The 14276-nt window shown below is 43.9% G+C and overlaps 1 protein-coding gene across 1 annotated transcript; it reads left to right on the forward strand.

Annotated features, from left to right (window-relative positions):
- The first annotated feature begins 1610 nt into the window (after nucleotides 1–1610).
- Nucleotides 1611–3917, forward strand: LOC141134947 (E3 ubiquitin/ISG15 ligase TRIM25-like). The gene has a single exon (XM_073624381.1). The coding sequence runs from the start codon at nucleotides 1612–1614 to the stop codon at nucleotides 3163–3165; it is 1554 nt and encodes a 517-aa protein (XP_073480482.1). The 5' UTR covers nucleotide 1611; the 3' UTR covers nucleotides 3166–3917.
- The last annotated feature ends 10359 nt before the right edge of the window (nucleotides 3918–14276 follow it).

The following is a 14276-nucleotide window of genomic DNA, read 5'->3' on the forward strand; positions in this document are numbered from 1 at the left end:
TCCGTCTGACCTTTTCTGCCGGAAAGTCCGGTCGTGTGTACGCGGCATTGCACACTATGAACACTATATAAAGCTCCTGCCCCTACTTGCTGGAATACGAGTCTGTGGTTAGGTGGACATTCCTGCCGACCAAGTGGTCCAATGGCATGGAAACATTATCTTCCACATGATGGTGGGGGGCAGGGATGGACTTATGGGCAAAAAATGTTGGCTGGGAATGATCCACTGCAGTTAAGCACATTCACAAAAATTCACAAAAGTGTGCCAAATCCACCAGCTAGAAAGGTTGGAGCTTTAAGACAACAATTTTTCCTAGCTGCCATTGAGCCACTGGGCATAGGGATGGCTGGGATTGTACTTCTGTTCCATAATCTGGTGCATAGAAACGTACCTATTAAATGCTTAAGCTTGAAATGGCAGGGTGGGGTTGGCAAAACTAGAGAAAGGTTTAAACCTACACATGCCCCTACTCTGTTTGGCACCTTTTCCCCTTTGGAAGAGTCAAAATGTAAACCGCTGACACCCATTGAAAGATTTTCAAGGCTGTTGATGGGGAATCTTGTATAGTGGTGGTAGAGGTGGAAAGTTAGGAGCTAGAAGTAGAAGGCTGAGTGTGACCTTATTCATGCTGAAGGCTAGCATAGAGATGCTGCTTCCAATCAGCCCATGGTGAGAAGTCATGTATCACTTCATACACACGATACCCAAATGACTGATTGTATTGCCATGCTTGGTACTCTTTAGACAGAGACTGCAAATTACTACAGTGCAGTCTATAACAAATGTGTCGATAAAGGTCCACACCTGCCATTCAGTGGAATTTACTGGTTGCTCCCCCCACTCCTCTGTGAACTTCCCCAGATGAAATCCTGTCTCACTGATGTTGTGCCTCTCCCTAACTTTCCTCCTCTGCTATATCTGGCACCCATGTACAGCTATAGACCTTGTTATCACTTCCCAACTACTCAATACTGGAGCCAACATGGCAGTAGACCTCAGCTGCAGGAACATGTGTACTAATTAGTTCATTCTGCCTTATTTTACCCCCTCTATGCTCCCATTGCACTTTTTTTCAACCTCGGAGCCCATTAATTGCTGTGCATCCCTTTCCAGCAAATGGCTGATATGGTCCTTCATTAACTATGCAATGACAAGTATCTGTGGATGAGGAAGAAGAACATGGAGCTTTAGCAGCTACTGAAGACTTCAAGCTATTCTGTCCCTGGGAGACAGAGGAGGAGGATGATGAAGACTTGGTTAGCCACTCTTCTCTTCAGCTCTGGGTGTATAACAGGCTTGTTGCCGGAAAGGAAAGGTGCATGTGCCCTTTATCTAGATGCGGCATCTCTGACGTGGCCTGTGGATACCAATGCTGGAAGAAAGGTATGTCATGCTGATCCTAAAGTGGTTAAATAGGTTTTTATAAGTGTAAATGTACACAGTCATGGACTTGTCTTAATCTGACATCAAGGTTTGTTAAAAAATCCCCTGAAAGCTGAGCTCAGCCTAGCCCTGTGCAGAAAAAATGTGACCGGTTCATCTGCATTTCTAGGGTTCATCTGCATTTCTAGTTTCAGAGACTTTCATTTCATTTCTCTTCTGCTGTCAGCGATGGCGTCTGCTGATCTGAGAACTGAGCTTGAATGTTCCATCTGTCTGAACATTTTTACAGATCCTGTAACCCTGAAATGTGGACACGACTTCAGCCAGGACTGTATTGATCATGTGCTGGATACACAGGAGGGGTCTGGAGGATATTCCTGTCCTGAATGTAGAAAGAAGTTTCAGGATTCCTCTGTACTGCAGGGAAGCATAACCATGAGGAACATAGCACAGCCAAATCAGGAGGAGTCCGGGGTCTTCTGTACTCACTGTGTGGACTCTCCTGTACCTGCTGTTAGAGCCTGTCTACACTGTGAGGTTTCTCTATGTGATAAACACCTCAGGGCCCACAAAATGTCTCCAGAACACACTGACCCCATCTTGTCCATGGAGAGCAGGAAATGCTCCATCCATAAGAAGATCCTGGAGTATTACTGCACTGAGGATGATACCTGTATCTGTGTGACTTGTTCTATGATCGGAGGACATAAAGGACATGAGATGGAGCCACTAGATGAGGCTTCTGAGAAGAAGAAGGAGACACTGAGGAATGTTCTGCAGAAACTTCTGACAAAGAGAGAGGAGACGGAGGAAAGAGTCCAGAGTCTGCAGGAACACAGGAGGAAAGTAGAAGAAGAAGCAGCTGGTGACACCGAGAGAGTCACTGTCCTGTTTATAGATCTCAGGAGACGTCTGGAAGAACTGGAGAAGAGAATCCTGAGGGAGATCTCCAGGCAGACAGAGCAGATCTCCATCTCCATCCAGGATCTGGAAATAAAGAAGGAGGAGCTGTCCAGGAAGATACGTCACATTGAGGAGCTGTGTAACATGACGGATCCACTGACTGTCTTACAGGAATCAGACACAGGTGACTTGTGTGATACTGAGGATGGAGATAATGAGGACAGAAAGAGACATGAGAAACTCCTCCATGATGGAGGAGGTCTGGATGTGGCAGGGGTCTTACATACAGGTTTATCTGATATAATTACAGAGGTAAATGTATACTTCTATAGACAGGAGGCTGCAGACATATTACTGGATATAAACACAGCTGGTAATAAGCTATATATATCAGATAACAGGAAAATGGCAAGCAAGTCATATAGATGCCAGAAGCGCCCAGAAACACCAGAGAGATTTCAGTATTGTCCTCAGGTGATGAGCAGTCAGAGTTTCTCCTCAGGGAGACATTACTGGGAATTGGATGTTGGGAGGTCGGATGAATGTATAGTTGGGATGTGTTACCCCAGTATAGAGAGGGGAGGACATAAGTCAGAGATTGGGAAGAATAACAAGTCCTGGGGTTTGGACAGGGATAATGATGATGATCAGTATTGGGTGATACATGACAGTAATAAGTCCCTCCTACCCACCAACCCCTCCAGTAACAGAGTCAGGATATACCTGGATTATGAGGCCGGGCGGATCTCTTTTTATGATCTGTGTGACCCGATCCGACACCTCCACACCTTCACCACCACCTTCACTGAGCCCCTCCATGCTGCGTTTTGTGTATGGGGAGGACGTATAAAGATATGTGGGGGGAATCAGGAGATGTGAGAACTCCGCCCAGAGTCTGGTGACATCACAGGGACGGGTGGTGGGATTGGTTCATTGATCTGCCAATGCTTGGAGGAGGCGGTGACTCTTGGGAGAAGTATCCGGGTTGCCATTGCAGACCTCCTTCTGAAAATGCTAGTTATCTGACTGTGTCTAATGTAAGAACATATAAAGTGGTACTAAAGACAAAATAAAAAAATGACAGATATGATGGCGTCGGTCACTGACATGAACACAGTCTTTGTTTTTTTGAGGCCCCCTGTAAATTAGTTTTATTTACCTGTTGGTTCTGCTGTTATTTCCCAACTTCCTATAACAGACCAATCTATCCAGTAAAAGTGCAGTTAGAGGATTGGGACAGACCATTTATCACTGACAGGTGCTTACAATGGTCAGCTTTTATCCATTCATGTAAATCCTTTATCCCAAAAGGAAACACAAATGTTGGTGTAACGGCTTATAAAGTGTTATCTGAAGTTCGGCTTTAATTTGTTGGTCACTTATATAAAGTCCATCTAAATCTACTAGTCCATCAAACACCCCCCTCTCCAGACAATGATGCTGTCCAAGGGGGTCTCCACTGCCCCTCCATAGATAGAGGAGCCACCCTAAGACAGGAAGTGTGTTAGAAAATTCACCAAACTTCTTATCTCTATACTTGTTCCGTTGTTCTTCCGAAAGCTCCAATTCGCCACAATCTTCAAGCATGTCAATTCCTGTGACTCTCCAGCAGCGATAATTGGAGATTTGGACGAGTTCACAGAACACCGGCAGTGTAGACACTACGGCAAACAACGAGTTGTCAGAACACTGGGTAAGGAAGAAAAAAGTTGTTGCCGCCTTGGAGGCGGCCATTTTGTTGGTCACTAGCGGACGGACTAACAATGTCCACTCATTATATGGTTTAATGTAGTGTATACGCTGCCGGGGTTCTTCAAAAACAGCCAACTCGCCAAATCTCAAGTTACTAATGCTGGAGAGTCACCGTCAAGTGACGTGGTTGGATATTTTGGCGAGTCGGAGTTTTCAGCAGAACACACCGGGTCAAACACTGATAAAGTATTGAAGGCAAAAAAATTGCATGACAGCCAGGGAACTAGCATTCTCAAAAGGAGAGTTTAGCAATGGCATCCCCCACGTATCTCTCATTTCATATGCCCTTTAAATGTGATAAATGTAATACATTAACTGACACAATGATATATGCCAGGTGTGTCTGGATTCTGAGGGACAGTCCCAAGAGTTAGAGGTTTGTCCCTGAAAATGTTGCTGATTTCAATAATAATTTCTCCAATCGCTTCTATTATTATTTGTATTACAGAGTCAGTTCACTTTCATGGTAACAACAATCAGTGATGGTTATTTTAATCCTCATTTTCTTGATTTTCTTAATGTTAGCAGTTTTCAGTCCTGAAATACATGTCATTCATATAATTAATAACAGTCAATTGAAATAAGTACAGACTAGTTTCTAGACTTTGCTTTTGAATGCAATGCTTGGCAGAAGAACTGACAATCCACATCAGATTTCCCCTATGATAACCCTATAGACATCTATCATCTGTTATAGTCATCCTGCCGTCCACCAGAGGACCAGATTAGGAATGTTCATGTTTCTATTGGTCATGTTCTATTTCTATCACTGGAGTCATGTGATCAGTTCTGTCAATCATTTTTCACATTTTTTATGCCTCAATCATGGCTAGTAATTATACATGTTTATATATTGTATTGTGTCAGGAACAATTAATTAAGTCAGCAATATTGATTATTTAATCAACTATACAATGCCTCCAATTTAAAAGAAATGATTAAATATAACTACAGTGACCAAATGTATTATTCCTTGAAATTGTTGCTCCATGCAGAAATTTTTAAGCAAAATAAAATTGTGTGATAATATGGACTATGGAACAAGAATAAAAAAAATATTAACACATTTTTATTCACTAACAAACATGTATAGCAGCAAAATTAATAGTATGACCTAGACACATAAAAATGTATTTTCCACAACAAAATACCTCAACTTATATGGCTAAAATATAAAATATGCTTGGAAACTAGATGAATTAGATCATTTACTGTCCACTCATAGGTATCGTAACTGAGTACCAATAACCTAACTAACCTAGAAGACAACTAGGTCCACATTTATCAGACCGTCCCCTTTGCTTCCTCTGCAGCAGAATGAAGGGGTCCAGTCTATATACAGGTTGTGGTAACACAGCTGAGATTTAATTACTGAATCCCCAGGTGTTATCATACCATGAATTGAGTATATTAAAATTTAGTACACACACCAATAAGAAAAAAAATAAAAAAAAAATATATATATATATATACATATATATATATATACATATATATATATATATATATATGTATATATATATATACACACATACATATATATATATATATATATATATATATATATATATATATACATACACACATACATATATATATATATATATATATATATATATATACACACATACATATATATATACATATATATATATATATACATATATATATATATATATATATATATATATATATATATATATATTTTTTTTTTTTTTTTTTTTCCATTTATTGTGTTTTTTTTATGTAAATTTACAATTATGTTGTTTCTTTACGTGTAGGAAAATGAAACTAAAGCTTGACTTTATATATATACATATATATATATATATATATATATATATATATATATATATATATATATATATACCGTATATACTCAAGTATAAGTCGTTCCGAGTATAAGTCGAGGCCCTAATTTACCACAAAAAAATGGGAAAAACTTATTGACCCGAGTATAAGACGAGGGTGAGAAATGCACAGCTACTGTAAGTGGAAAAGAGGGTCAACAATGCCCATTTGCAGCTTCACTGTGCCCATTTGCAGCCATAGGTCCCCCAAACTTCAAACTCGGTAGTTAAGGGTTCCTAGATGCCCCCTAGCTGCAGCCAAAATTTGGGGTCTCTGAACCCAAAGGGTCCCGAAATTACATTGCTGCAGATGGACACAGTTGACCGACTTTGGGGCCACGTATCTTGGGGCCACCTAGTACTAGGAACCCCAAAGTTGGTGTGCACACCTAGTGGAACTAGCACCATAAAATATCCAAAGCTGGGGTTTCTAGCACCAAGTGGCCCTGAGATACAGTACAGGGCCCCAAAAATTGGTTCAGAAAATGTCAAGCACTTTTCTGCAGCAGAGAATGACAATTTCCAAACCGAATTTGGGGCCCCGTATCTCGGGGCCACTTGGTGCTAGGAACTCCAGCTTTGGATATGTTGTGGTACCACTGGATTTGTACACTAAATTTGGGGTTCCTAGCACCAAGTGGCCCTGAGATACGGGTCCCCAAATTTGGTTTGGAAAATGAAATTTTTTGCTGCAGAAAAGTGCTTGACTCGAGTATAAGTCGAGGGGGGCACTTTCAGCACAAAAAAATGTGCTGAAAAACTCGACTTATACTCGAGTATATACGGTAACAAAAATAACCCCAAAAAACTCCCCCCCACCCCACATCCCCCACCCCAACCTAGGAATGCTTTGTTCCCCAAACATCAAACACCCAATGTCAGGGAGCGTGAACCAGTGGGTGCAGTCACTTAGTGGAGTTAACCCGTCCACATGAAGTGATGAGAGGCTCCGCCGCCAATAGGAAGCAGGGGAAGAAATTCAAACAGTAGAAAAATTATTATTATCGGGCTGTTTCAATCCATAGCTTCATAAGTAAGGGAGGAAAAAAGGAAAAAAAAAGAAGAATAAATGAAGAAAAATAAGGGAAGATTCTCCTGGTGAGTTCCTCATTGCCCGAACATACAAGGAAAGTTATTTCAGCATTGTGTGACAGCTCACAGTTGTCAGAGGCACTTGTCTTCCCAAGGCTTGTCTAGGTTCATCAAACCTCACCAGGAATTGTTGTCACGGAAAGATATGCATGACAGCTGATATGTAGGCCCAGATGGGCATAAAGAGGATGAAATTTGAGTTTGTAGTACAACAAGCTAGCACTAGAGTCCGCCAGAGGTCATCTTTAACAACTCAGGAACTGCAGCAATAGGAATATAAAACTTTTTCAGGAGGAAAGCATGTACTTTCAGTGCTGCGGCAAAAAACAAAACCGGTCTCCTGCTTTCTCTGACCAGATCACTATTAGTATGCTGGCTCCAGTAGATTTAAAGCAGATCTAGCTATAATGCATCTAGTAGCAGTCTTATGCCCCGTACACACAGTCAGACATTGATCGGACATTCCGACAACAAAATCCACTGATTTTTTTCGACGGATGTTGGCTCAAACTTGTCTTGCATACACACGGTCACACAAAGTTGTCGGAAAATCCGATTGTTCTGAACGCGGTGACGTAAAACACGTACGTCGGGACTATATACGGGGCAGTAGCCAATAGCTTTCATCTCTTTATTTATTCTGAGCATGCGTGGCACTTTGTGCGTCGGATTTGAGTACACACGATCGGAATTTTCAACAATGGATTTTGTTGTCGGAAAATTTTATAGCAAGCTCTCAAGCTTTGTGTGTCGGAAATTCATATGGAAAATGTGTGATGGAGCCTACACACAGTCAGAATTTCCGACAACAAGGTCCTATCACACATTTTACATTGGAAAATCCTTTCGTGTGTACAGGGCATTAGGGTCACGTATCACCTGACCTTGCCAGGGGCACAGTACTTGAAATTCCAACAGTTAATCAAACAAAAGGCACAACAGGTGCCAACTGACAAAATTCAAAGGTCAGCAGTCAGCAATTTGGAGGAAGTGACTCCAGCCATGCGGTAGCGTCCCGGGGGGAGGTAAAAAATCTGGTAGTCTCCCCATCCTGAACCCGGAGACGTGCAGGGAAAAGCATACTGTAGCGAATGCCTTTAAGACGCATGGCTGCTTTGACGTGATTGAAAGAGCGTCTCAGTTTTTGAGTTTCAACTGAGTAACCAGGAAAGATGAGTAGCTTGTTGTTCTGGTATTGCAATTCTCCCTTCACTCTGGCTGCTCTGAGCACCTCATCTCTATCCCTGAGATTTAGAAATTTCAAAATGAAACTGCGCGGCGGCGCTCCAGGGGGACCTGGTTTGGGTGGAATCCGATGGGCCCGCTCAACAGCATAAAATGGCGAAAACTGGCCCGCAGGGAGGAGGTTGCGGAGTAAATCCTCAATAAATTCCGTTGGACGCTGACCCTCAGCCCCTTCTGCCATGCCGACTATACAGAGGTTGTTCCTCCTATTGCGATTTTCAGCATCCTCGGATTTAGATTCCAGGGCCCTGATTTTTGTATGGAGGGCACGGAGATCGGCGTCATGACCAGGGCCATCTTAAGAGCATTATAGGCCCCCGGGCAATACAGTGCACTGGGGCCCTGTCTACACAATCACGCACGAGAATAAAAATGCAAATGATCAAAAAGGCTATATTTATTGGTACTTCCAACAAAATCAGTGTTTAAACATTAACACAAGGTTTGGAGAATATAACACGAGTTTGATGGGCACAGTGGCAGCGTTTAATGGGCACAGTGGCAGCTTTTGATGGGCATAGTGGCAGCTTTTGATGGGCACAGTGGCAGCTTTGATGGGCACAGTGGCTGCGTTTGATGGGCACAGTGGCAGCTTTGATGGGCACAGTGGCAGCTTTGATGGGCACAGTGGCAGCTTTTGAGGGGCACAGACAGTGGCTGTGTGTGATGCACAACTTGAACGTACTTAAGTCGACAGTGTTAGACTTACTTGAGGCCGCCGGCCTGGTGCAGTACAGTGTGTCATTTACAGCAGCAAGGAAGTGCCAGCTATCAAGGGCTGTCTTTCCGCTCCGCTCCCTCTCCACGCTGTATGAAGAACATGGCAGAGGTGGGCGGAGCTTGTTCACTAGCAGCTGGGGCGCGCTATGAATGCTGGGGCAGCTGCGGCCTCTGACAGACGTCACTGGTTGCTAGCTAGATGCCGGGCGGCCGGCGATTCTAGCAAGTGAGTAACCAGTGCAGTCAGTCAACTTAAGCAGCAGATTGCAGCACTGAGGATCGGCCCTGGATGGGGCTCTCTAGACAAGTGGGGCCCCCGGGCAACTGCCCAGCATGCCCAGTGGAAAAAACTGCCCTGGCCATGACTCTCCACAGTGTCCTCCACATGTCCCAGACGCTGCTCAGCAGTATTCAGCCTGGAGCGTATCTTATCCATATCTTGTCTGATCATCCTCACATCTGATTGCACCACATCCACCTTAGTGGTTAGGGCAGTGATAGAAGCCTGGCAGGTAGCTATTGCTGCTAGTACATCAGCTAAGCCTGGCTGGGGAGAGAGGGATTGTCCCGGCTGCTCAGTTTGGGATGCCATGTCAGTGAGAGCACACTTCCCGACCCCCACGCGGTCTGCATAGGCCTTCACTGGTTCCTCCGTCACAGGGGGAAATTGTGGCTTCTTACCCCTGCCTCTTGGAGCCCGGGTTGAGCGGCGGTACATGTAGGGGATGTGTGCCCGTTTTCAAGCTCTTTTTGCTGCAGTAAAGGAGAAACAGCCTCAGAGCCCAGCGGAGCTCTCTGAGAACACGTCCTCTGACAGTGCCATCTTGGCCAAGCCCCCCTTGGAAGATGATGCTGATGGTTCTAGTGATTGTGATAAAGATTAATATGAAGCCCCCTTTTCTCTCTGAATTTTCCCTTTTATTCCCAAAAATCCTATTAATTAGGTATCCGCACATATGGCATGGTTTGGAATATTTACCTCTGATTGGGGAGTAATATTATTGATTAACTAAATGTTTGCACAGCCAATTGGTTAATTTGTCCACCAGATGGCACTCTAAGACTTGAAATCCCTATATTAGGTCTTCTGAGAATAAAATTAGATTCATTTGATTCAATCTTATAGCAGATAAAATATTTTTTATCCCTAGATTAATTTAAATGTTATTTTATTTAAGGGTATATGGTTATATTCCTGGGGTATGTGGCATTATATGCAATATTCATCTTTAGTGTATTGTCATCTTAATCATGTAACACTGGCTAAATAAGTATTATTTTATCCAGTGATCCATGTTAAGGTATTAATTATTACTTCTTCAAAATCTTTGGATACATCTTGCACCATCTCCATCTAACTTCAGAAAACATATAGATTATGAAACCCACTTACTTCTTATTATAAGGATTACAATAAAACATAGACACGGTAATATTATTTTTATCATGATTGAGTGATTTTTAGATAGTATGATGTCTTGTATGTACAGTGCCTTGAAAAAGTATTCACACCCCTTGACATTTTCCACATTTTGTCATGTTACAACCAAAAACGTTAATGTATTTTATTGGGATTTTACGTGATAGACCAACACAAAGTGGCACATAATTGTGAAGTGGAAGGAGAATGATAAATGGTTTTCAACATTTTTTTACAAATAAATATGTGAAAAAGTGTGGGGGGCATTTGTATTCAGCCCCCTTTACTCTGATACCCCTAACTAAAATCTAGTGGAACCAATTGTCTTCAGAAGTCACCGAATTAGTAAATAGTCCACCTGTGTGTAATTTAATCTCAGTATAAATACAGATGTTCTGTGAAGCCCTCAGAGGTTTGTTAGAGAACCTTAGGGAACAAACAGCATCATGAAGGCCAAGGAACACACCAGACAGGTCAGGGATACAGTTGTGGAGAAGTATAAAGCAGGGTTAGGTTATAAAAAAATATCCCAAGCTTTGAACATCTCACGGAGCTCTGTTCAATCCATCATCGGAAAATGGAAAGAGTATGGCACAACTGCAAACCTACCAAGACATGGCCGTCCACCTAAACTGACAGGCCGGGCAAGGAGAGCATTCATCAGAGAAGAGCCAAGAGGTCCATGGTAACTCTGGAGGAGCTGCAGAGATCCACAGCTCAGGTGGGAGAATCTGTCCACAGGACAACTATTAGTCGTGCTCTCCACAAATCTGGCCTTTATGGAAGAGTGACAAGAAGAAAGCCATTGTTGAAAGAAAGCTATAAGAAAAAAAATTACATTTTGGCCTAAAATCAAAACGCTATGTGTGGCGGAAAACTAACACCGCACATCACCCTGAACACATCATCCACACTGTGAAAAATGGTGGTGGCAGCATAATGTTGTGGGAATGCTTTTCTTCAGCAGGGACAGGGAAGCTGGTCAGAGTTGATGGGAAGATTGATGGCGCCAAATACAGGACAATCTTAGAAGAAAAACTGTTAGAGTCTGCAAAAGACTTGAGACTGGGGCGGAGTTTCACCTTCCAGCAGGACAAAGACCCTAAACCTATAGCCAGAGCTACAATGGAATGGTTTAGATCAAAGCATATTCATGTGTTAGAATGGCCCAGTCACAGTCCAGACCTAAATCCAATTGAGAATCTGTGGCAAGACTTGAAAATTGTTGTTCACAGACGCTCTCTATCCAATCTGACAGAGCTTGATATATTTTGCAAAGAAGAATGGGCAAAAATGTCCCTCTCTAGCCACTTGCCAACCGCCTAACGCAGATATACGTCTGCAGAATGGCACGGGCAGGCAAAATCACGTACCTGGTAGGTGATTGCCTTCCCATGGGCAGGGGGTCCGATCGGGCCCCCCCCCGGTGCCCGAGGCAGTCGGCTTTGGTCTGGGAGCGTTCAGTGATGAGGGGGAGGCCATCCATTCGTGCCCCCCCCCTCGCGATCGCTCCCAGCCAATGAGAATCGCCCCTGCCTCTGTGTAGTACACAGAGGCAGGGGATGTGATGTCATCTCTCCTCGGCTCGGAAGTTTCCGTTCCGGCGCCGAGGAGAGAAGACATCTGAGTGAGTGCACAACACAACACACACAGTAGAACATGCCAGGCATACTTTACACCCCCGACCCCCCCCCGATCGCCCCCCGATCCCCCCCAATCACCCCTTCCCCCCCCCCCCTGTCACACTGACACCAAGCAGTTTTTTTTTTTTTTCTGATTACTGCATGGTGTCAGTTTGTGACAGTTAGAAGTGGTAGGGCAGTTAGGATTAGCCCCCTTTAGATCTAGGGTACCCCCCTAACCCCCCCTAATAAAGTTTTAACCCCTTGATCACCCCCCGTCGCCAGTGTCACTAAGCGATCATTTTTCTGATCGCTGTATTAGTGTCACTGGTAACGCTAGTTAGGGACGTAAGTATTTAGGTTCGCCGTCAGCGTTTTATAGCGACAGGGACCCCCATATACTATCTAATAAATGTTTTAACCCCTTGATTGCCCCCTAGTTAACCCTTTTACCACTGATCACCGTATAACCGTTACGGTTGACGCTGGTTAGTTTGTTTATTTTTTATAGTGTCAGGGCACCCGCCGTTTATTACCGAATAAAGGTTTAGCCCCCTGATCGCTCCCGGCGGTGATATGCGTCGCCCCAGGCAGCATCAGATTAGCGCCAGTACCGCTAACATCCACGCACGCAGCATACGCCTCCCTTAGTGGTATAGTATCTGATCGGATCAATATCTGATCCGATCAGATCTATACTATCGTCCCCAGCAGTTTAGGGTTCCCAAAAATGCAGTGTTAGCGGAATCAGCCCAGATACCTGCTAACACCTGCGTTTTGCCCCTCCGCCAGACCCAACCCAGCCCACTCAAGTGCAGTATCAATCGATCACTGTCACTTACAAAACACTAAACGCATAACTGCAGCGTTCGCAGAGTCAGGCCTGATCCATGCGATCGCTAACAGTTTTTTTTGTAGCGTTTTGGTGAACTGGCAAGCACCAGCCCCAGGCAGCGTCAGGTTAGTGCCAGTAGCGCTAACACCCACGCACGCACCATACACCTCCCTTAGTGGTATAGTATCTGAACGGATCAATATCTGATCCGATCAGATCTATACTAGCGTCCCCAGCAGTTTAGGGTTCCCAAAAACGCAGTGTTAGCGGGATCAGCCCAGATACCTGCTAGCACCTGCGTTTTGCCCCTCCGCCCGGCCCAGCCCAGCCCACCCAAGTGAAGTATCGATCGATCACTGTCGCTTACAAAACACTAAACGCATAACTGCAGCATTCGCAGAGTCAGGCCTGATCCCTGCGATCGCTAACAGTTTTTTTGGTAGCATTTTGGTGAACTGGCAAGCATCAGCGGCCTAGTACCCCCCGGTCGTAGTCAAACCAGCACTGCAGTAACACTTGGTGACGTGGCGAGTCCCATAAGTGCAGTTCAAGCTGGTGAGGTGGCAAGCACAAGTAGTGTCCCGCTGCCACCAAGAAGACAAACAGGCCCGTCGTGCCCATAATGCCCTTCCTGCTGCATTCACCAATCCTAATTGGGAACCCACCACTTCTGCAGCGCCCGTACTTCCCCCATTCACATCCCCAACCAAATGCAGTCGGCTGCATGAGAGGCATTTTCTTTATGTCCTCCCGAGTACCCCTACCCAGCGAACCCCCCAAAAAAGATGTTGTGTCTGCAGCAAACGCGGATATAGGCGTGACACCCGCTATTATTGTCCCTCCTGTCCTGACAATCCTGGTCTTTGCATTGGTGAATGTTTTGAACGCTACCATTCACTAGTTGAGTATTAGCGTAGGGTACAGCATTCCACAGATTAGCCACACTTTCACAGGGTCTCCCAAAATGCCATTGCATTTTGAGAGACCCGAACCTGGAACCGGTTACAGTTATAAAAGTTACAGTTACAAAAAAAAGTGTAAAAAAAAAAACACAAACAAAAATATAAAAAAAAAAAAAAAATAGTTGTCGTTTTATTGTTCTCTCTCTCTCTATTCTCTCTATTGTTCTGCTCTTTTTTACTGTATTCTATTCTGCAATGTTTTATTGTTATTATGTTTTATCATGTTTGCTTTTCAGGTATGCAATTTTTTATACTTTACTGTTTACTGTGCTTTATTGTTAACCATTTTTTTGTCTTCAGGTACGCCATTCACGACTTTGAGCGGTTATACCAGAATGATGCCTGCAGGTTTAGGTATCATCTTGGTATCATTCTTTTCAGCCAGCGGTCAGCTTTCATGTAAAAGCAATCCTAGCGGCTAATTAGCCTCTTTTACAAGCAGTGGGAGGGAATGCCCCCCCCCCACCGTCTTCCGTGTTTTTCTCTGGCTCT

Source organism: Aquarana catesbeiana, linkage group LG03, assembly GCF_042186555.1.
Source record: "Aquarana catesbeiana isolate 2022-GZ linkage group LG03, ASM4218655v1, whole genome shotgun sequence".
NCBI classification, from domain to species: Eukaryota; Metazoa; Chordata; class Amphibia; order Anura; family Ranidae; genus Aquarana; species Aquarana catesbeiana.

Bases quoted from the DNA above. Each gene is read 5' to 3' on its own strand.
- LOC141134947 (XM_073624381.1), top strand. From the start codon at position 1,612: ATGGCGTCTGCTGATCTGAGAACTGAGCTTGAATGTTCCATCTGTCTG.